Consider the following 22706-nt stretch of genomic DNA (forward strand, 5'->3'; position numbering starts at 1 on the left):
AGGAGCAGGAGAGGCGCAACGGGATCTGAAAAAGACGCCGCCGGTGAGAAGTCCGGAGCTTCTCTCACATGTATAATAAAAGCAACGGAATCGTTAATGCATCCTACGTCGCCAGCAACGTCGGCCTCGGCTACGTCGTGCGCGTGCGAGGCGTTTTTCATACGCCCGCCCGTTCTGCGCTCCCCACCGCCTTCGATGCGCCGCTTGGTCGGTCGGTCAGTCAGTCCGAGTCGGGTGGGTTAGTTGCTGCTGTCCGTCTGGCTGGTCGTCTGTCTTTGCGTCACGCTCGTGAGCCAAGTGCACAGCGCAGTAACACGCGCGGGCAGACGCACGGGACAGCGGTCGCACGGAGCGAGAGGTTGCATGTAATTACGCGTAACGAAACGCCTCCGGCTATTATTTCCTACTTGCCGCCGCGTACCGCGTCGCGAGGGAAAAACGTACTTTTCCTGTTCGCCCGTTTGCTCGCCGCGTCGCAGGGAAAAGAACCTCGTGTGGCAGGGCCACTCTCTCCTCGCCGCCGTGATTCGCTGGCACGAACAACGCGCCCGCGTACGCGCGCGAGAGCATGCAGCGTTAATTCCCAAAGCATCCCAGCATGTAACTTCCGCAGCAGGCAAGTCTTTCTCTCTTATTATCTTTTTTAGTATTTTCCTTTTTTTTCAATCCGTGTCGGTCTCTGCCTCTCCTTCTTTCTTTGTATCTCTCCTCCTCCCGTCGCATTGTCCTACGATAGTTTAATTATAGATACGCGGCCTGTACGGGCCTAGGCTCTCCCAAAATAATGATTGGATCAGCGTTGCACCCCTCCTCGCGTTCCTCTTTCCCCCGGGACACTTGCGTGCAGTGTTTTTGGATGTGCCCCGCGCGTACGAACAGCTGTCGTTCCCAAGTCCGGAGATTGTATGTGAAAATTGTGTTTGTCTTATGAGTTTCTTTCCTGATTTCCGATTCAGTGTACTCCAAAATTTTATAAGCAAACTACCGATCATGGCAATCTAATGTATTACATAAATCCTCGTTATCTATTTGAGCATTAAATGTACATTAGGCTAAGCCAAAGTACTTATGAAGGGATTTTGAGAATGAGTCTTTGTTTCACGGTCTTTGTTTAAATTTTCTTTAAAATTGTTCTGACAACATAAGACCGTTTAATTAAAATTATAGAATCTTAGAATTTTATATTATTCCATAAGTAATCAATTAATAACTATACTTTCAGATGGACACAACTCGATACATTAAACATCAGTAGTCATGGAACAATACAATGGTATGAGTGATGGAAATATTAATATAAGTGATATCAGTGAGTATTGAGTGTACGTTTAAATGCCTTTAGGATGCTATACAGATGTTGTCTAATTGCTCCGTGCATTACTTCCAGTCGAAGTTATTCAGACCACAGATCCTGGTTCTATGGCTACCATAGCAATGGACGGCGAGCACGTCACACCACACGTAGAAATCTTGGAGCAACCCGCCAGCAAAGCACTACGATTCCGATACGAGTGTGAAGGCAGGTCGGCCGGCAGCATACCTGGAGTCAACAGTACTGCCGAGAATAAAAGCTTCCCCAGTATAAGGGTGAGTTGCGCTCGCTCAGCGACTCATTTCAGTGTACTTGTATTCTTGTTTTTTATTGCTCCTGCAGATCATAGGCTACAAAGGTCGTGCTATGGTGGTTGTGTCCTGCGTCACGAAGGATTTGCCGTACAGACCTCACCCTCACAATCTTGTTGGCAAAGAGGTATGCAAGCAGGGTGTTTGTACGGTCGAAGTTCCCGTGGGAAACATGGTGGTTTCATTCTCAAACTTGGGCATCCAGTGCGTGAAGAAAAAGGACATCGAGGATGCCCTCCGAGTGCGTCAGGAGTTACGAGTGGATCCGTTTCGTAGTACGTGACTTAATTAGTCTTGTCGATTCATCGGCAATCCACTTACGTCGACTGTCGACTAAAGTCTCAATTGTTACAGCTGGCTTCGAGCATAAGAAACACCCGACCAACATAGATCTCAACGCAGTGAGGTTATGTTTCCAAGTCTTCTTGGAGGGTTCGCAAAAAGGCAAATTTAACAAGCCGCTGGCGCCTATCGTGTCCGATCCTATCTACGATAAAAGTACGTGCTATCGTGTAGCACTTTAAGACCTTATCACGCGTCATCTCGAGCATAAAATTTCTGCTAACGATACGTGTGTTTTGCAGAGGCAATGTCGGATCTTGTGATCTGTAAATTGAGTCACTGTAGTGCGTCGGTCGCCGGTGGCATGGATATGATTCTGTTGTGCGAGAAGGTCGCCAAGGAAGATATACAAGTGAGATTTTTTGAAGAACGGGACGGACAGCTGTACTGGGAAGGGTACGGTGACTTTCAGCCGACTCATGTACATAAACAGGTAAGCTAATAAATCACCGATCGACCGTAATAGTTTGCAACATTCGGAAATTGGAATTTCTTTATACATGTTGCGACACTATTAATTTTTGTAGACGGCGATTGCGTTCAGGACGCCCAGCTATCGCACACAGCAAGTGGAGCAGCCGATGCAAGTGTATATTCAACTGAAAAGGCCATCGGACGGTGCTACGAGCGAACCGCTACCATTTCAAATGTTACCACTAGGCACAGGTAGGCCTGCTTTCTGGTCGTTACGGAGAGCATTTGCCAGGAAGAAGGCAGATTACAGTACCTTCAGCAAAATCTTGTCCGCGGATACTCACCTTTCGAATGCAACCAAATTGTCTCGTAACATCGACGAGTTCAATAACAACGATCTCGACGCGAAGAGACCGAACAATAAGATCTCTGCATTACGTGCTTTGAACGACTTGTACAATGTAAAGAATCAAATGGACTTGTGTAACGGCGATTTAAAGGCGATAATAAATTCAACGCAGAATATGGGCTCGATCGCGAAAAGTACGATTTTAGATTACGAGAATAACGAAGTAACGGTCCCTTCTGACGGTAACGTGGAAAGTAATAGAGAAATTAACAAATTGTACACGCTTGGCAATAATAATCTAGAGAATGATACATTTACTACCGGTTACGAGGAAGGAACTGTCGAGGCGAATCCTCGTATTATAAAATCAGACGTACAGAATGACAGTATATCGCAAAATACCGATAGCCCGAGGAACAAGTCCGATTGGTTCGATTACTCGGAAATAGGCAAGTGGGTGCAAAAGGGGCAAGCGTGCCTCAAGGAAAGAACTAACGAGGCAGAGCTCAAAAGCGAGATAGAGGGCGGCAATAAATCATTCAATGAATTCTTGACGCAAGTGGCCGAGCTGGATCAAATTTATGCCGATACGCATAACAAATTGATACAAGCTGCCGCAGAGACGAGCATGAATCCACAACCGATGGACGTTGACGTCTGCGACAATCAGACTTACACCAGCCTACAAATGGCCATGAAAAATCCGATCGAGTTGTTTGACATTACCGATGACAGGAAGTACGAGGACGTAGCCGTTCCGAAGCAGGACACGGAGATGCCAGTGGTATCCCCAACAGTAGCGGCTAAGAGGGACGTAACGCGCGAAGCGGAAGAAAGATTACCACCCCTGCCTCCGAAGCGAATACGTAAAATGCCGTCGATGCCTCTTTTACCGCATCCAATATCCGCTCAAACGCTCACTGACGCCTCCTCCGAGGCGCCGAATAAGAATCTGCCGTCCTTACCCGGTGTTTCGCCGAAACACGCGAAGCAGGGTCTTTTCTCGAAATTATTTGCTAAAAGGAATAGGAAAGACAAGTACTCGGAACTAAATCTGAATAAAGATAGCAATTCCTCGTTGAATATCTCGTATTCGTTGAAGAACGCTGTGCAAGACGACGCACAGTTGCAACTTCCACGTCCCAGTGTGACGAGCGTTACGAGCGTTAAGTCTCTTAAGTTAGATGGCGATGAAACGCCTCCATATGGAGTCGATTTAACTGAAGCCGAGCACTACGCTCTGTACACCACTATGGCACCGCACGCGACTGCCTCAGAATTTGATGAATTGTCTTTTTATTACAGTTTGGTCGAGGGTGGAAAAATATTAACGGAAGGAAAAGGAACCTAAATTACCTATTTAATGATCTTTTGTTTTTATAACTGCCAACAGTTGAGAATGACTCAATATTTGTACATGGAAGAATTTTGTTTGACATTGTCTAGTGATCTCGAAAATACGAGAAATATTGTGCATTGTAGCTAACTCTTTCCTATCTTTTCTTGTTGCAACAAATTTGCAAACTTGTGATTTATACGTTTAACGGTACATTTCACGTACTGATTCGTATCGTTAAGCCAAAAATTTTTGCGGGTGTATTCCTGAAAATTTTTCCAGAAGAAATCAAGAATTGTTTCTTGAACAACGTTACCACGTAGAATTAATAGATTCTTGCTATGATATTATCGACGCATTTATCTAAGTGTGCAGAATGTTTTGGTCTAATGTAAATGCAGTTTGTTACTTTTTGCTTAATTGTTTTTTAATGATTTTTACAAGTGATTTATAAACACTCGATATAATTGTTATTAATTATCAAATAATTAATCAATCAATCTTTTCTAGTCAAGTTTGGTGCTGTTACATTTTCATATACTCTTAGTGTATGTTGCTTTATTATTTGTTGTTAAGTTTCATATATGGTATTATAAATTTGTACAACTGTCCTTTTCGTTTTAAATTGTCATCGACTATTGATTTCGAAAACGTCTCAAACAAAAATTGATTATCTTGAGCTCGATTTATACAGAATTAGTTTTACCTTCATAACAAGTTTTATTGACGACAGTTCTATGTCTCTTTTTATTCATAAGGTTCAAATATACGAGGCCTTCTTCATTCAGAGCAATTGTATGCGACGTTAATGAGACATAACGAAACCTCATTAATATGCTGTCATTTGTAGATGATGCCGATTCGTTAAGGCGAAAGAGACAAAAGCTTAATAACACCCCAAGCTCAATACTTTTCAAACATGTAGCAGAAACCGAGAAGCGTGAGTATATTTGTAAAATTACATAATCCTATAGCTTGGGATTGGTCTGGGCAATATTGCTGACGTTACATTCTATTATCATTGGAATGTATTAAATTTATAAAAATCATACTATGTGTCATCACGTTTCTCATCGAAGAAAAAAGTGTCAAAGTAATTTCTTACTTTGACACACGGTACTTCATTTCCATTTTTATCTGCTATAATCAATCTTACCACTAGCATTTCCTGTATACAATTGTGCAGAAGAAAAGTATGATATACGCTTATACGCTAACGAGAGGCCTTTTACAATGTAATCGATCAAGCTTTTTGTATATTTTAGCGAATCTATTTGGTGGTACATTTGTTAATTGTTACAAAGAATGTAGCAAATTTGTTAAAAAAATGTATTGCTGCAATACATGCAAAGTTGGAAATAAGTACAGTATTTATGCGAAACGGTACTGAACTGTACAGTTTTTGAACAAACAATGCTCATAATGATTCTTAAGTCTCATTATACACTAACAATCTAATTCAATCCCTTTACACTTTGAAAATATTGTGATGTAAAATTTGGAAAATTTTACGAATGCGTGAATTCCATAATTGTTCAATTTATATACGTCGCTTTGTTTTACCAGCATGCCTGGCAAATTCGAAAAGTTGTTGATGAGCAATTTTCATGGTGGAAAGGGAAATTCATTAAATGTGAAATTTCATTATATGTAAAAGACTACGCATATATTTTCACATATAAACAAGTAATCTTGTTTTGTACTTTCTTAAATATGTATTTTATATAGGAATTTGTGGAGTTTGTATTTGAAGGATTAGGGAGCAGTGAGCTTGTAGTTTATAAGATACGATAATATTGTATTTTTCTATTTACGAATAGGAGGAACTGTTACCGATTTTTATGCAGGAATGATTTCGAGAAACAAATATACAACGTGTCCCTAAGCAGCTTTTTACAAAAATAGGGAATCTGTTGTAATCATCTCGAGTCGTTGCTGGTGACAATAGTTGTACTTGTAAACAAAGATTTTGTAGCTCAAACTTTGTATGATGCGAATGCGCTGCTCTTGTGCAATGATTTTATATTTGGAAAGTCAGTAGGACATATTTACAGCGATTGTAGCATAGTACAATCGAATGATGTGCAATATTTGTATGGTACTGTAATTTTTATAAGCTGCTTCTTTCGTGAACAGATAAATATATTTACATATTGTACGAATTACATATGGTGTAATACATCTACGTAATACATATACGTTTATGTATAGCCACTTGATGATGCAAAACGAGTGTCTCTGTTTATTCTCTGCTCCCTACAATTAATTTCAGATAAAAGCTCACTGCTACATGTTGCAGATGCAGGTACGATAATCGCAATGTTAACGTAATGTGTTAAAGCGATTTTGCTAATAATTTTAGATATGACATGATATGATTGTTTCGATAGATATAGAGAATAATCCTTTTAGGATTTAATTTGGAGTTTGAAGTGAAAATATATAAAATTGCATGTGTATAACATACACGAAGAGTCATGCCTGTCCATTAAAAACTTTGCATGTTCTTCACGCACGCTTATCATTGCTTGTTATCGTTACAAGTACATTGCTTAAATCGTGCTACTGCCTGGTGTTGTGTATTCTTGACGATTTGTATTCATAAAATGTAGAAATTCACACATATTATGTTACATTGTAGGCGCTCGAAATCAACCTGTTAGTTTTAACATTGTTAAAGCTGAACCAGTCGATCGAGTATCGCCATTCGGAGGTTCAGGTATAACTCCAGCAGGTTTCAATTTACAGCCTGTAAGATCATCGCACAGTAACATGCAGACTCTAAGGTAAATTAATAATTCAGTCAAAATTAACAAGTTGATTTAAATAAAATAAAAAGTAAAACTTCCACAATTGAATATACGTCTCTATTAATATATCTCGTTCCAGACCTCAAGTATCTCCAGGGCGGACACCATCACCTATGGAATACAGTACTTACAATCCATCCGTCATGCAGCAGCAATATCAGCCGAACATTCAACCAATAATGCAACAGCCGAACTTGCCGGCAGCAGCGGATGTTCAAGCATTTTCGTACATGCCGGATCAACCGCAATTACAATTACAACAAACGGAACCAAACTTGATGCTAAATAGGATAACGTCAGAAAATCGAGGTCCAGATTTACAGCCAATAAACAATATCGGTAAATTCAGTATATTATGCATAACGTCGTGCGTATTATGCACTGCAAAAGTAATTAATGATTTACGCTCTGCTGTATAAATCTCAGGCATAACGGGAGGCGCGTGTCTATTAGACATGGACAATCAGCAATTCAATTTTGACTGGAATTCCGCTGATCTCGCGGATTTTGGAGCGAACCTATCCGCAAATCTATCAACTGGATTGTCTATATCTGACTCTATACAAGTAAGTAGAAAAACTTTACGCATGTGCATGTGGCTTGGCTTAAAATTTTCAAATTCGAGTAAACATTAATTTGTTGCTGACTTTAGCCCGAGACGAACAATGCTGAGGAAGACAACAGTATGACCGAACGCACCACTTGGATACACCAAGAACTCACCGCTTTGAATAAGATACTCAAGTCGAATGCAGAAAATGATGGTTAAAAAATTGGATTTAGTTTAATTATTATGTTTCTCAACTGTTAATGTTTGTTACGAGTGCTCTCTTTACTGCCTCCGAGAAGATCCCTTAGGCTATATTTTATAGTAAGAACAAACTAATAGTAAATATTTCACGTTCAAGGAACAAAGGAATATACAGAAAAAGTTATGATATAAATTTGCTTCAGTACTCACTATTGACATCTTATTTATAAATATATATAGAATTTTATAACAATGAACAAAAAGAGATGCTCTACTCTAGCTAAATATTATTGGTACGGAATTTGTATACAATCATCGATGGACATTAGATGAAACAATATTGTTACCGAATCTTGATATTTAGTTATTTGTGATACAATTTATCTGATAATTACACAGTGCGTACTACGATATATTTATCTAGGATAAATCATTTATTAAATTAAAGCTAAGTACAATGTCTACCACTCACTTGCCAACATCACAAGTTGAGGCGTTGTTAACGTAATTTTTGATATATTCTGACTGTGATTCTATAAATTTTATAGCTAATCTTTTTCATATACATATGCGATTGTATGTACGATACTCTTAATGAGCAATTTAATACCGTGTGCAATAGAAAATAGTAAGTCTATTCTTTTTAGCTGCACTATAGATATGCTTCACGTATATAGACGTTTCGCGTCCAGCATCTAATTAAACATTCTAAGGAAGAAAGAATTTGTATTGAGATAAATACAAGAGATGCGGCTGTATATGGAAGCATACTATTTGTGGAACAATCTCTGCATGTAAAATATACATCGTGAGATTAGGTGAATATTTGTGTGCAATTTCACGTGTTTTCTAATATCACTTTATTATTATGTTTTTTGCACAGTTGTTTTTACAAAACTGTATATTTGTAATATATGACTATTATTATATATATATATATTTCGAAAATATGTATATTTCGATAAAGAGCATGTGGGAAAAAAAGATATTAAATGAATATACTCAAAAATTGTAATGAATATTCCGTCCAAATATTACTTTTTATGTTTTACAATAGTTTTGTTTAAGGAACAACATATGAGAGAAAACATACAGTTCCCTAATCTATAAAAAATCGATTTTATTAGAAAATAAAAAGTTGCAATGATATAGTTTTTATCTAACAATAAGACGTAGTTTTATAATCACTTCAGGTAATTTATTATTATTATTATTACATACAGAATGCAGTATATATTGCAGCAGAACCAATATAAGAATTATATGCTTTATAATTTGCTATTTACCTTGTGGCTATTCGTTATGTAAATAAAAAGTTATTCTAAATACGAAAGATAACTTTTAATCTTTCCATCTTAGTGTTAGTGCATAATATTTAATACCAGAAATTATAAAACGCAATAAAAGTACACACTCAATATTTATTATTGCATTTCGATTTATAATTAATATAGCGTATTTGTTCAAATAAAGGAGAAAAATTCTTCGTACTGTTTCGACCGCTTGGTTGAACTGACGAAATGTCCAAGAATCTATGGATTAATGCCAGGGAAACATATCAAGCGAAGAGGTTACTGCTAAAGAATTTAATTCCTCCAGTCGTGTTCTCCTATTATTTCACTACTCACGTAACAGGAGAGCACGATCGGAGATAGTGGCATTTCGTGTATGTCGCACGATTGTCGATAAAACAGTTTATAGTAAAAATCTTATTGAGCCATGCTCTCCTATTACTCGAGGAGTAAAATAATAAGAGAACACGACTGGAGGAATTACGCATTGTGCGGTAACTTCTGTGTTCTTGCACGCTACCCTAATGTAAACTCGTGAATGCTCGAGAATTCTCAACGGCTCGGCCGAGCGGTAAACTACAAACGTAACCATTCTTCCATCTTAACTGTGCGGTGCATTAATAATAAAAACTAATGTAATATTAATAACTTGTACAGTTTTGTTACAAGCACTTTGGCTTAAAAGCCATAATTTTTAAATAGGAAATTGAGGAATTTCATAGAAAGAAAATACGCGTAGATTTGTATGAAATGATGATACAGAACGTACTGGAGACTAAATTCATACCCGTAATTGATTCTGCATAACGTTAAAAAATAGCATTCCATCACGAAAATTGTTATATTTTCAATCGATTTACACGAATAACGTATTTTGAAATGTATAGCTTGTTCGCCAAGTGTTGAAATTATATCGTTTCGAACAGTATGAAAACGTTTTGAAAACAAGAGGTAACATAACGTAAAAGTCATACCATAACAAATAACGGGAACTGGATCAGTTGAACCAAACGGGGCTCCTGTCTGCGTGTTTATAGATACAACAAAAAGTTATATTTCCAGTTACGGCTGCATATTTATATAACATCGATCGATAAGTATTGATATCCTCCACTCGGGAGATCACCGGTAAACGATTTCAGTGACGTAAAATTCACGTCGCTCACATACAAACGACAAGTAGCTAAAGATAGGACATAACTGATGCAATGTTACTTTCCGACGTTTTAAGACGAAATCCACGAATTTGAAAAATACGTCTTCGCAGAATTGACGATATACGTTATACAAGTATATACCGACGCAAGCGCGGGACGACGCTACGGGAAAAGGGACACACGTGTCTGACCCCACGCACGTACGTGAAGAATAAAAGAACAGTATAGAAGATTGTTTTCCAAAATGTATTTACTTAAAAATACAATGAAAGTTTCAGTTCTGATGGAATGGGCAGAAATATATAGTCTGTGGTGTGTCGGTTATCGTTACGTTGAAAGAGATGACGCGATGGTATCCTGTACAAAAGTAGCTTGAACAAGACTTATGAACACACAAACCAAATTCTTAGCCTAGAATTTTCGTTTACGTGCGACACGTGTCATTTTACCAGATTGTATACCTTAGAATTCTTTTCATGCTTACCTAACGAACGTAGGGATGTAACGGTACGTGGGCGATCAGCCTGATTGATTGTAAGACCCGTTAGCACCAGTAAGTAAATTTTCCGAATCGCGTCGAGTACTCGAGCACGGAGCAGTACTCCGCCCGCCTGTGGCTTCACGCAGTACAAAACGCGAGTCTCTAGCTGGATGCGCGTGTTGCCAACGGGGCTTGGTGTTGTATTTAATAAAATTAAATGGACCTATGCTTATAGTATGTATAGTATAGTATACTATGAATGCTAAAGTACTCGTTTTGCTCAGGCACCTGTACTTTAAGATAGTCCCTTGCCAACTCTTATCATCGTCAAGTTACTATCTTGAAGCAAACACGTGTAAATACAGCAGCTGATTGCGTATAAAACCGTATAGATTAACAGAGACTGCCGGAGATGGTATGATCTGTACGCATCACACATTGACATCGATCGGTTGTTGGACGCGTTACATGTACTCTCTCGTAAGGAGTATTCGAATTTTCTTTAGCTTGCTTTTTTCTTTCTTGCTGACACCATCGAATCGTCCGATGGTAAGGAGATTTTTGCGAGTATCAACGTTACACGGTCCACAACCTCCATCTCCTCGAGATGGTTTCCATACAGCGGGATTTTAGTCCGTGGGTAGAGCAGCCTTAACGCTGCCACCTCCTCGTGTGGTTTTCAGATATCAAACCCATCGCTACTTATGAGAACGAATTCATTTTCTCTGATCTAACTTGTGTTTTATTTAACTATCTCATTCGAAAATATTTGTACATTAAGACGGGACATCTTCTCGCATTCAAATTATAGTTACCTTTATTTAATTATTATGCTGCTATGATACAATGGTATAACCGCAATGTCTCTTCACCCTTTTATCTAACAGTCTCGCGAAAATAAGTAACGGCAGGGACATGCTGATCGCAGTGATTCGCCGACTGTTGCGGGAAAAATCTTTTTTGCCGCTTCATCATCAAACCAGCGTGTCATCATTGCCACTTGCATGATCAATGTTATCGTAATAATTAATAAAAATCTGATAGTATCTCATAAATCCGAATACATTATTATTAAGATACTGATCACCGATTACTGATACGTCTACGTTAAGAAGAATATTGCCAACGCACTCATTTCGCAACAGTCAACGAATCATCGCTACGAGTAGTCACCACGACAATGAAGTTAAAAGTCAAGTTAAAATCATGATGCATAAAAGTAACTCAAACGCTCGAATTATGTTGAAATAAAAAATATTTCAATAGGGGAGAGTACTTATCATATGTATAATTGTGACAATATGTATCTCGGATTTTTCTTTTAACTTCGCGTCATGCACGGTAGTTCTGGAATCATAAATATACATTTATCTATGTGTATAATTGAACCCTTATCGTCTATGAAAAGAGAAAAATGATATATTCTGGTTGAAAAAAAATCGTCGAGTAGGGTGATGGGGCCCTTACACTTCACAAGTTGACTGTTCGATGCTCTCCCTTATTTATGCCCAAGCCTAAAGTGTAACAACCTCTCCGCATTATATTAAGTTTACATAATATTATCGTTAATAATAAAATGTTTCTTATCCCATAACTTTATACATACTATGTATAATTATTATGCAATATTAAAGTCACATATTACTCATCCACACTACCTGACGCGAGCACATTAATCTTAATTCCTGTTTCTATACCGAACAGGAGCACGAAGCGAAATTACGTCTATTTTAAGATTTCCTCGTTTTTAGTATACATTGAATGTCGAGAGATGTCCATTCATGCCTATTTACTTCATATGTGCCGTATCATATGTTACGTATGAACCGCTTAATTCTGTTCGATAGCCTCGCGCTCCTGTGAAGACACTGCAATTACACGTTTCGATTCGAAAAGAAGAACTCAATATATCACACGCACAAGGTGAGAGACATTCGTCGAACTACAAACGTAAATTTGATTTTAATGTAAAAAAAATCATCACTTTCAGATATTCATTTTACACTATTTAAATAGTTTTTTTTTTATATCTTAAATAAGTTTTCATTATAAAACTGTCCCGACGAAGAAGCCAGATGACGGCAAATACCAGTTAGTAGGTGGTTCGGATCAAACGATAGATTCGTCTTGGGAATCGCGCGAGCGAGCGAACGAGCGAACGAACGGTCGAACGATCGAAATAAGAATCTAGATAGCAAATAGGATCGAGTTCCTCAGGACGAATATATAGTTATCATTCAAACTACCTAACAGCATTTGGTAGGTTCTAGACGACCAGAATTGCGAAGAGCCAAGACAAGTAGAGAATTACGTTCGCATGTAATGCGTGTCAGCCCACCACAATTCCGGTGAGATGGTAATTTTTATTTGTAGGTCGGAAGAGAGAGGATCCAATAACATGGATTGGGCACGGTGGATATCAACATTATTACCAACCACTCAATATGAGAGTAAGTTTGCTGAGTTTGCCGAAAATCGACGATGATGTCATCACGTGCCTAACGCCTCTCTTCTTAGTTACATATTTCTCCCCCTTTTTTCATTATGCGTCATCTTCTTCGTCTTCTACTTCACCTTCCACTTCACCTTCCGCGTCGTCTTCTTCCTCCTCTGTAATGGAACAACGGTGTGTCAATCGATTCGTCAAAAAGATCTCAATTCTCATTACGAAAAGTTCATTAGAGAAATCTATCGTGGATAAGGAAGAAATGACTTACCTTCTCCTTCTTCCAAGTCTTCTTCACCCTCTGGTATGTCGTCGTCATCGTCGTCTTCTTCCCCATCCCCATCTACTTCCTCTTCCTCCTCGATCTCTTCCTCGATTTCCTCCTCTTCTACCTCTCCGTCTCCATTCTCCTCCTTTTTCTGTTTCTTCGTTTCCTCATTCTTTTCCTGCAACATGGAAAATGCTTACTTCAAAAATCAATCCTCCGACAAAATTAGGCGACTTGACTTGATAAATACGCAGAGACCTGTTATCAATTACGAATCTTCGTGCACGCGGTATAAATTTCTGCTCAACGTTTCGCGTATATCGAGGCACGTACCTCTTTCAAAGGGGCGAGAAGAAGGAAAGAAAATTCGGCGAGGGCAACGATCAACGAGGACAGAGGAAAGCGTACCGGCCGGCGAGGAGGACGAGGTCCCTTCCCGCCAAGAAATACGGTGACGAGGAAAGGGAGATTTTTGGTGGGGGATTTTCCCTACCTACCGCTAAAATACGGCGGGGCAGGAAAAGGGAAATGGCGGAGGGAGCAGCGTCTACCGTGCGATCCGACGGTGCCGAAAACACGAAGAACAGGTAGTATAGAGAACACCGCCGCTCTGGCGATCAAACGTCCGACGTGGTCTCCCTATGACCTCTCTCGCGTATTTTACCGACGTGCACCGGAGGTGAGGCACGCTAGAGTTTCTAGCCGTCGGACATTACATAAAAGAGGTAAAGTTCATAGCCGACGGTGACTGGACGCGGGAATCTACGAGCGGCAGATCGCGCCAGCGTGCGGAGTTGTAAAACTATGCCCTTGATCCAGTCTCGATGGTCCGTAATACACAGCACGGCCATAACGCAATAATCATCATAGTTTATCGATTTCGAAGAAGTGGGGGGAGAGAGAAGGGGAGGACGGTAATCAGTGGCCGAGAGCGGAATCCGCTCCGAAGGCAACCAGCCTGAAAACATGTTGCCGGCGCGGCGTCGGTTCCGAAGTCGCTCGGTGTATGGCGTCACGATTGTTTATCGCAAGAATGAAAGAAAACCGCCGAGACGTACGTCAACGAAGCTCGCGTACTTCGTCGCGTCGAGAATCGTAACACGAACGCTCTCGAACGTTCAACGTGTTCCGGCGTCGCGCGTCGCTCCGGTTTCGCACGACGCGACGAAGCCGCGTCGGTAACGCCGGACTCTCGTGGCCGTACGGCATTGTTCGCCGGTCGTGGTGATGGTATGGTAGTATTAGTAGTAGTAGCGGTGGTGGCAACGACGGCAGCCGCCTGTCGTAACAGCATACACGCGCCGCGCGTATCGGCGAGTACGAGAAAGCGGCTTCGGATGCGCGCGCGGAGCGACGCCGACCAATCGGAAGCGCGCGGACCGGCGACGCGCGGTGGGAAGAGCGCGGCGATTGGCGGATAACGGAGACGCGCCGCACGGTGGGGGCGCGTTCGCGCTGCGTACAATTCGCGAGAAAGACGGGGGACCGAGGGGAAGGTAGGGGCGGAAGACATCGAAGCGGCGTGCCGAGTGTCGCGCGCGACGCGAGGTTCTCGAATGAGAGTATAAATCTAAACTAAAGAGCTCGGCGTATCTCGAGACGGATATCACGTGGCATTGCGAGGCGGGGGACCGCCGCGAAGACGCTTGCGTTCGATCGGCCCGATCGAGTAACCGTATACCGGAAGTAACCGGTGGCGCGCGATCCGCGTCCCGGAGCGTAGTAAATGTCGGAGCAAGATTGAGACGCTCGGCAATCGATATTAAGCTCGTTTGCTCTCTCTCTCTCTCTTTCGAGTAAACGTATCGTATTACGTGGAATCGGGCTGTTGCGCGACAAAATACTAACGAAGGATCGGTTACCGACGGCGTCCGCGGACATGGGAGCTCGATCGAGTTGACGCGCGCATCGCTTCGAACCCGCCGATAGCTCGCCGACGCCGCTCTCCCGTTCGTTCGTCTCCGCGCGAACGACAGCGGTATATTCACGGGCCGTTGGTTGCTCGACGACGACGCCGCCGCCTTTACTCGTTATCCCCGCGCGATTACCTATCTGCCCGCTCCCAATCACGGGGTCTCGGCAGATAACCCAACGTTCGTAACCTATCGCATAGACTCGCCGCCGTAGAATTTCTTCACCAGTCGCAGTGAGCACCCATTGCGTAATTATCGCGTGATGCCCGTAAATCGCGCTTCGGCGGATTATCGTCGGTAAGATCGGTAATGTATTCGCGAACGCGCTCGCTGAGAAACGTGCTTCTTCATCGGAAACGACTCGAAATTCGTTCTTATCGCGTTCTAGACCGCGTCTAGACGTGGCGCGTCAAGAAAACGGATAACGGCGGACAATCAATTAGCCGTGGCGCGCGTTCGAAACGCGTAGCCGGTCTAATTAAGATAATTAAACGATAAAAAGGTGCGCACGCCAAGTTGAGCACCCACGGACACGATGATAATCATTAAAATACAGCGCTATTTCTCGCCGATGATAAATCGATCCGTAATAATAATAATAATAATAACACGTTATTCCGATCGACACGTCTTTCCCGCCTTCCTTCAATATCGAACGCCGCCGCCGCCGTGACTCGCCGACTCCGCCGAGTCGTATCGATACCCGAGCGATACGCGGCAATTTCGGAGCGCGGCCATGCGAGCCGAAAAAGCAGAGAGCGCTCCTTCAAACACCCTCGCGCGAGGGAACGCGACTCTCTCTCTCTCTCTCATCCGCTCTTCTCTTCTCTCGCCGTTTCCCGCCTTTTCCCGTCCTCCGCGTCAAAGTGATATTCGCGTGACGCGTGTGCAGTACGTTCCGGAGAAACGCCGGAAAAATCGTCGTCCGCCCGCCATCGGTACGTTCGTCCTTTTTCCAGCGCGTCCCTCCGCTGGCTTTCCTTCGCTCGCTCGCGCGCGCGGTCTAACGAATTAATGGATTCGAGAGAGAGAGAGAGAGAGAGAGGAGTCGCCGACGTAATAAGGACGCGTCAATCTGTATACACGTACGGGAGCGTACGTACGCGCTCCGATCCCTCCACGTGACACGGAAGGAAGACCGGCGGCGGCGGCGTCGTAACGGTTTTTTGAATTTCGCCTTACGCGGAGGAAACAGCAATTGCACGCGGTGTGAATTATCGGCTAAAAATAAAGCCTATCGGCGGCGCGCCCGGCGGCGCGACGGCGCTGCCGCGATTTAAGATGAAAAGTCGCGGCAACGATGTTTTCTCGAAGGTTCGTAGTGACGCGCCGCTGCGCGCGGCCGCCACAAGCGCGAAAAGAACAGGGAGGCAGGAGAGCACACCGGGTATATAATGCATGGCGTTGCCGCTAGCTGCGCAAGTGGGGTACCTTCAACGAAAAGATAGTACGAGAGAGACGGAACGAGTCACCGCCACCGCTGTGTCGCTGCCTGTACCCCGGCAGTGCCGAGGACGGAAAGAGAGGGAACGAGATAAGTAGACGGTAGATGGGGAGAAAAAGAGAAAGCGAGAGGGAGATACGGTAAAGGGGCTCGAGAGAGGAGAGGGGAGGCAGAGGCAGAGTGAGGACGCGTATAGGAGCGAGAGAAAAGGAAGCCTTCGTCGCGGTGTTTATGCACGCAGATCGGTAAACAATTTCAGGGCAACGTGTCGACCTGGAGTAGATATGTGTCGGTCGCCTATCGATCGACCGCCGTACGCGATTAACCCTCTTATAGCGAATTATCGATCAATTACGGTAGAAAGAGAACGCGTACGCGTGTACGCGTGGGAGCGTAACGGGGGGGGGGAGCGGGGAAGGGAGGGTAGGGGGAGAGAGAGAAAGAAAAGGAGAAAGGGAGATAGGACAAGAGAGAGAGGACGAACGACGAACGCGGGCTTGGTTTCGGCCGCCATAATGGAAACCGACACAGCGACGGGTGACGGCGATGGTGGCGGTTACCGCGGCGGTCGGAAAAATGCGCGGGATGCCCGCTTTTCCGGATCGCGCCGCTGACATTGGCAGGCGAAAATGGCGTCCGATCAGCGAGGCACGCCGAGTACGAGGCGGCGTGCGCGCACGGGACAGAGGGCGCATGGCTGAAAACCGTGACAAGCCGAAAACTCGCTGGACGCGAAGCGAGACGCACGAGAAACGAGCACATGGCCAGCCGTAGAGATTCTCCCGGTCCTACGGTCATCTTTTCTCTCTCCCTCTCTCTCTCTATATATATATATCTCGGACTCTGTTCCTCCAACATTAAGCAATACTTTCTTTCTCTCTCCCTGCTTTCGTAAACGTATAAAATTACAGATTCCAACGTAATCTGAAGCTTCAGCTTCGAATGCGAAATACGATAATTATAGACGACTTGGATAGGAGTCGTCATTGCCGTCGTCATTATCGTCGTCAGCCATCGAGCGAGCACGAGCAACAGCGAAATGGGAAACTCGGCGCGCCGCGGCGGCCCCGCAAATATACAATGGCGTCCCTTGCGCGCTCCGCGCGCTCGCGGCGAGAAAAACAGTACGCGCCGAAAAAGACGTGCCCTGCACGCGCGCGCCCGATCGAGCGTGCTCGACTACGCTCGGTGCGGTTCGCACGAGAATATGGAGTCGACCGAACGAAACGCCGGCCGGCGCGACGGTCTCTCTCTCGGCTACGCCGTGCCGCCGCTCGGCGTAGCAAAGCCGCCAAGCACGTTTCGATGCGCGATGCGCTCTCGCGTGCCAGGACGGTCGACGATGATGCGTGAAGGATCGCAGGCGGGCGGGAAAATCCGTATTGGCGGGCAACCTCGAAGCGCGTCAACGCGACCCGTCGGAGCGTTCCCCGACGGCGAGACGGCGGCGTGGCGCGCTTCGCGTGTATCGTCGAACCGACCCGTGTCGAAGGCGATAGCGGCTGGTCGCCTTCCGCCGCCGCGACGGATCAAACGATTCGCGCGAGAGGTATCGCGAGAGGTATCGCGAGAGGCACGGCAAAGCAACAAAGCGGGGTACTCACCTCGGCTGGCCTCTTGATCCCTTTAATGTCGCATTTTGCGTCCGCGGACGTCTTGTCGTTTTCCGTCACCTTCTCAACGGCGACCTCGTTATTTTCCTTAGTGCTCATGGTTGGTCGTAATAAGGGAAACGACGTGCGCGTCGATAATCCAAACAGCTCGGCTTCGCGACTCGAACTGAACTCTCGGCGTACGAAAGAACGGCGGCGGCGTTGGCGGCGGTGGCGTTACGCGTAACAAGACTACGGACGTGTCCTCTCGCGACGTCGGTTTCCGCCGGAATGCTCGTCGCTCGAGAGAGCAGCGTCGTCAGGCGAAGACCCGAGGGGCCGCGAGGGAGGGGAGGCCTAGAGGGGGAGCGAACCGTGGAGGGGGGCGAGAGGCGAAGGAGCCGAACCAGTCAGGAGTGGAGCATGCACCGACGACTGTGGCGCGAATAGCGTAAAGCGGACTACTACCCGATCCTGGCCCGTTCCTAGCACGTCCAACCTGGCTTTGTTCAAAAATGAAGATGGCGCGGGTTTGAAACTCGATAAATCCCTGATTGGTCCATCTTTCGATGGCCCGTACATCGGTGTTATCGAGTGCAATCGCCGATTTTATAGCGGCGCGCGACGTCTCCCGACTTCGTGAAGGGCTTTCGCACGCAACGCGTCCGCTCCGAGTATAAATAAAATTAAAACTCGCGGAGAACGAGGGGTTCGAGAGTTCGTGGCCCGAGCGAGCCGTCCGGTTCGAGGCTACGTCGCTCGATTCAAACGAGCCTCGGCACTGCGGTTCGTTCTACGTGGATTTCGACCCACGTGGCTCCACGAAATCGAGAGATGTTCCCCTCGGATCTGCGAACGATCGCGAAGCGATCGCGCGACGACCGATCGGGGGAATTGCTCCGATTCCCAACGAGTCTTACGCCGTTTGCACGTGTTTCAACGCATGTGGCGCGGATTGATCTATGGATAGAAAGAATGACGCCGATCACGCAGACGCACACCTGGCAGCCGAAATTTTTCAGGTGTAACTCCGAGGTTCCCCGAAATGATTACCCGCCCTCGAACGACGAGATGCTCCCTCCTAATTTCGTGGTGCATCTCCACGCTTTTAGGCGGAAAGAGATTACCGTGCTCTACGTTTAATCAAATCATCGATACAAATGCACCACTTTTGCCACGTGGTGTTGGAGCAATCGGCAAAAATTTCCTGAGCACGAGTAGGAACTTTCTCGGTTCTTCTCTTTAAGACCGACATATGTGACGTTTATTGTTTAATGCACCTACACGTAAGCGCTGTTTGTCGGCCAATTGTGCATGCGTGTTATTCATTCATTATATAAAATTGTTCGATAAAGAGAGATTGTTAGGCTAAACCCGCCGCAGAGCTGCTCATTTATTTATATGCCGCGTAGCGCAAATAACAAAGGGTACCTTAATATAAAATTGCACTTATTGATTGGATGTCTTATATATTAAACCAATTTTGATGTCGGTTGTGTTAATGGCGTAATCCAATCGCGGTTAGCGCTGCGACTGCGAATGTACGTTCTGCACCGCGGGCGTTTCGTCTCACGGTAATCCGACGCGATTAAGATTTGTGGAGCGTTGAAGCATCGGCCATCAGTATTAATATTTATGCATGTGCAGTGCAACAAATATACTCAAGGTTTCTGAATTCGTTGCAACGTAGACGCGCGCGCAAGCGCGCGTCTCGGTTCTCGCGGAAAGCCGCGTAGCCATTACGCTTCCGCTGCGCATGCGTGGCATACTGACGTAACGTGATGACACACAGAACAAGAATGTAATGCATCTTTGATATTTCATCTATTTTAATTAATTTTGTACAATTATATCTACACGTGCATCAGCATACAATTTTTACCGAGTTTTTCGAGCGACTTGCGCCAATTTCGGAAATTATTTAACAAAGCCAACGATACTCTTTTTCTTGAGGGTTCAGTACTTTACTGGAGCCACGTTCAGTGCTCATGCGCAGAGGACGCAGTTTCCACTAGCAGAACGTCGCAGACACTACAATTTCCGGTTATACTACCTTAGTCTTTTCATACGGAACGTCCAAGATGGTAGGTCAATATGCAGGTTTTATCTATTTTTTATCCGTAGAGATTTCAGAGATCCTTCGCGCAGAACACGTCGCGAAATTCGCGTTTGCGTTTGTACAATATTTGCCAAAATTTATTATGGATATTTCTTGATTTAACATTGCTATCATGTGAGAAGATAACCTTTATTAGAATGCGTATCAAGTTTATGTTTATTCCAACCATCGCAACAACGTACATATTTATCCAAGTCTTGTAAATTATTTAAATAGTTTATATCTCGGTGATAAATTTTACGCAATCCAAGTCGTTTATCAAAATTGTGACATGTTCATTGGAACTTGTGTGCTCTTGTACTTTATAGGTTAACGTGCCGAAGCAGCGACGTACCTTTTGCAAGAAGTGCAAAGTACACAAGACTCACAAAGTGACGCAGTACAAGAAGAGTAAGGAAAGGCATGCCTCGCAGGGCAGAAGGCGTTACGACCGCAAACAACAGGGTTTTGGTGGTCAAACGAAACCCATATTTAGAAAGAAGGTATGGACGCGCATGTATCGTCCGTGTTTGTCGGTGCGAGCTGACATAACGTCGATGCAAGTCGATGTAACGATTATTAAATATACTTTGTAATGTCACTACAGGCGAAAACAACGAAAAAGATTGTACTGAGGATGGAATGCACAGAATGTAAATACAGGAAGCAGATCCCGCTCAAGAGGTGCAAACATTTCGAATTGGGTGGTGACAAGAAAAGGAAGGTAAGTAACAAATATTCTTAAAAGTGATCGAAGCGAGGAATTGAATCGATAGTGAATGACGGATTATTCCGTTTGTTTTCAGGGACAAATGATCCAGTTTTAAATCATCCATTTAATGTTTTATATCCTGTATTTAACAAGAAATAAAGCAGATCTAATGACATTTCATACATACTCATGATTGTTTGCCATAATGTAAAAATATCCAATATACCTAAGTGCTTAGCATTATGTACTGCGTTTTATCTCTATTCGCCTTGATTCTCATTGTTCTCTGATTGCGGCGTAGGAACCTGTTGTGGATTACTAACGAAACAAATGAGAAAAGTCAATCATATTTATCATTAAAGTACATTTTCTAAAACTACATTTAACAGATTTGCACCAAAAAATTTCAAGATTAATTTCTTTGGCGCAAGGATATTACACTTACTCCAATATAGATGAATCCAGTCCTTCCTGTTCCATCTTTAATTTTACTGCCTGCTTTGGTACACCAAAGTGCATCATTTTGAAGTACTTCTCATAGCGAGGGTCCTTAGCTACGGATTGTGTTCCATTCTCCTCGTCTTTAGGCTCTACTTCGTTGCTGTCAGGCTCGTCCACCTTGCGTGCCTCTACTTGTTCTACTTCACTCGCATTATTCTCATCATTGACGTTATCAGATTCTTTGTGAGATTCTTGCTCTAACCCAGGTATAGAAGATAACTAAGGAAAAAGTGAAACGCAACGTATACAAAAGATGTTAAAAACTATACTGCTCTTGAGACCGTTTATTGCAAGAGATTTTTATTACAATTTTCTTACACACAAGGCCGTACACGTACCCGCGATTCTAATATCTCTAGCGACGCTTCTAACTTTTGCAATTTATTTTCGAACTCGAACAATCTCTCCTCGCAGGACAAGGCAAACTTATTCAGAAACGTAACGGTATGAGTAATAAAGTGGTTTATGAAAGAGACCGTCCGTTTTTGGTTGATTGGCGGTACCTGGAACACAAATGGTTTCAGGTTTGCTCTCAGCATCGATAATTGTTAGGCATTCAAGAGACATCATCGTTTTCGGCCGACGATGCGTAGCATGCACGAAGCTGTCAAATCTCATGGGCGACACCTTTGTGTAGTCTATAGTCGGCTCGATTAGCGGTATCTTGTAGTCACTCATCGTCGGTTACGGTCGTGTGAAATCCTCGATCTTTCAAATCGTCAAACCATCACCTCCTCGCATCACCTCCCGTCATCAGGCCGCAGGAACATTTCACCGCGTATTAAATATGGAGAGTGGAAACCGCAATCTCGTATATCGAAGACTCTACGGACCGACCTCGTGAGCATTTGCGAACGATCTGCGTCGTCGGGGCGTTAAAACCTACCTTGCCGATGGGTCTCCACTCGAGACTCGACTGGACGAATTTCCGAATCTCCAATTGTTAATTTCAAGTGTCAGTTTTCGCACAAGCTGTTTAAACAACGATAATATGCCATTCGTGAGAAATCGATTAATATTGCGTTCTTTTAATTTCTGGCAAAAGGCGATAAGCGTAGCATGATAACGAGAGTCTGTTCATTTTTGCTGCACTCTCTGCACTGCTTTCCTTCTCGCGAACGAGCGAATACGCATCGTTCGTTTCGCGCACGCGTCTTCCTCAACTGCACCTTCGGTA

The 22706-nt window shown here is 43.8% G+C and overlaps 5 protein-coding genes across 8 annotated transcripts; 3 read left to right on the top strand and 2 right to left on the bottom strand.

The window, feature by feature from the left end:
- Positions 1 to 204: 204 nt before the first annotated feature.
- LOC113561388 (embryonic polarity protein dorsal-like) lies at positions 205 to 6293 on the top strand. Of its 3 annotated transcripts, none has more exons than XM_011345783.3 (7): positions 205 to 616; positions 1223 to 1309; positions 1388 to 1587; positions 1655 to 1898; positions 1978 to 2121; positions 2208 to 2398; positions 2493 to 6293. In XM_011345783.3, the coding sequence occupies exons 2-7, from the start codon at positions 1258 to 1260 to the stop codon at positions 4077 to 4079; spliced, it is 2418 nt and encodes an 805-aa protein (XP_011344085.1). In that variant the 5' UTR covers positions 205 to 616; positions 1223 to 1257; the 3' UTR covers positions 4080 to 6293. The 3 variants fall into 3 exon arrangements, with proteins under 3 accessions (XP_011344085.1, XP_011344086.1, XP_011344087.1); XM_011345784.3 differs by having other exon boundaries at positions 205 to 365; XM_011345785.3 differs by lacking the exon at positions 205 to 616 and adding an exon at positions 652 to 903.
- LOC105283200 lies at positions 4867 to 8947 on the top strand. Its single transcript, XM_026968589.1, has 5 exons — positions 4867 to 5004; positions 6706 to 6850; positions 6954 to 7213; positions 7301 to 7440; positions 7527 to 8947. The coding sequence occupies exons 1-5, from the start codon at positions 4899 to 4901 to the stop codon at positions 7641 to 7643; spliced, it is 768 nt and encodes a 255-aa protein (XP_026824390.1). The 5' UTR covers positions 4867 to 4898; the 3' UTR covers positions 7644 to 8947.
- Positions 8948 to 11182: 2235 nt separating this feature from the next.
- On the bottom strand, positions 11183 to 18757 carry LOC105283201 (glutamic acid-rich protein). Its single transcript, XM_011345789.3, has 3 exons — positions 18231 to 18757; positions 13273 to 13447; positions 11183 to 13165 (listed from the first exon to the last, which is right to left on the bottom strand). The coding sequence occupies exons 1-3, from the start codon at positions 18336 to 18338 to the stop codon at positions 13098 to 13100; spliced, it is 351 nt and encodes a 116-aa protein (XP_011344091.1). The 5' UTR covers positions 18339 to 18757; the 3' UTR covers positions 11183 to 13097.
- A 1403-nt stretch (positions 18758 to 20160) lies between these two features.
- LOC105283204 (60S ribosomal protein L44) lies at positions 20161 to 21214 on the top strand. Its single transcript, XM_011345793.2, has 4 exons — positions 20161 to 20302; positions 20646 to 20819; positions 20924 to 21040; positions 21123 to 21214. Exons 1-4 carry the CDS (start codon positions 20300 to 20302, stop codon positions 21141 to 21143), a joined length of 315 nt encoding a protein of 104 aa, XP_011344095.1. The 5' UTR covers positions 20161 to 20299; the 3' UTR covers positions 21144 to 21214.
- On the bottom strand, positions 21140 to 22554 carry LOC105283203 (WASH complex subunit 3). 2 transcript variants are annotated; one of them, XM_011345792.3, is made up of 5 exons: positions 22416 to 22554; positions 22157 to 22354; positions 21868 to 22032; positions 21474 to 21748; positions 21148 to 21346 (listed from the first exon to the last, which is right to left on the bottom strand). In XM_011345792.3, the coding sequence occupies exons 2-5, from the start codon at positions 22205 to 22207 to the stop codon at positions 21289 to 21291; spliced, it is 549 nt and encodes a 182-aa protein (XP_011344094.1). In that variant the 5' UTR covers positions 22208 to 22354; positions 22416 to 22554; the 3' UTR covers positions 21148 to 21288. The 2 variants fall into 2 exon arrangements, with proteins under 2 accessions (XP_026824392.1, XP_011344094.1); XM_026968591.1 differs by lacking the exon at positions 22416 to 22554 and having other exon boundaries at positions 21140 to 21346; positions 22157 to 22398.
- Between the last annotated feature and the right edge of the window lie 152 nt (positions 22555 to 22706).

The sequence above is a fragment of the Ooceraea biroi genome, chromosome 3 (genome assembly GCF_003672135.1).
Source record: "Ooceraea biroi isolate clonal line C1 chromosome 3, Obir_v5.4, whole genome shotgun sequence".
In the NCBI taxonomy this organism is placed as follows: domain Eukaryota; kingdom Metazoa; phylum Arthropoda; class Insecta; order Hymenoptera; family Formicidae; genus Ooceraea; species Ooceraea biroi.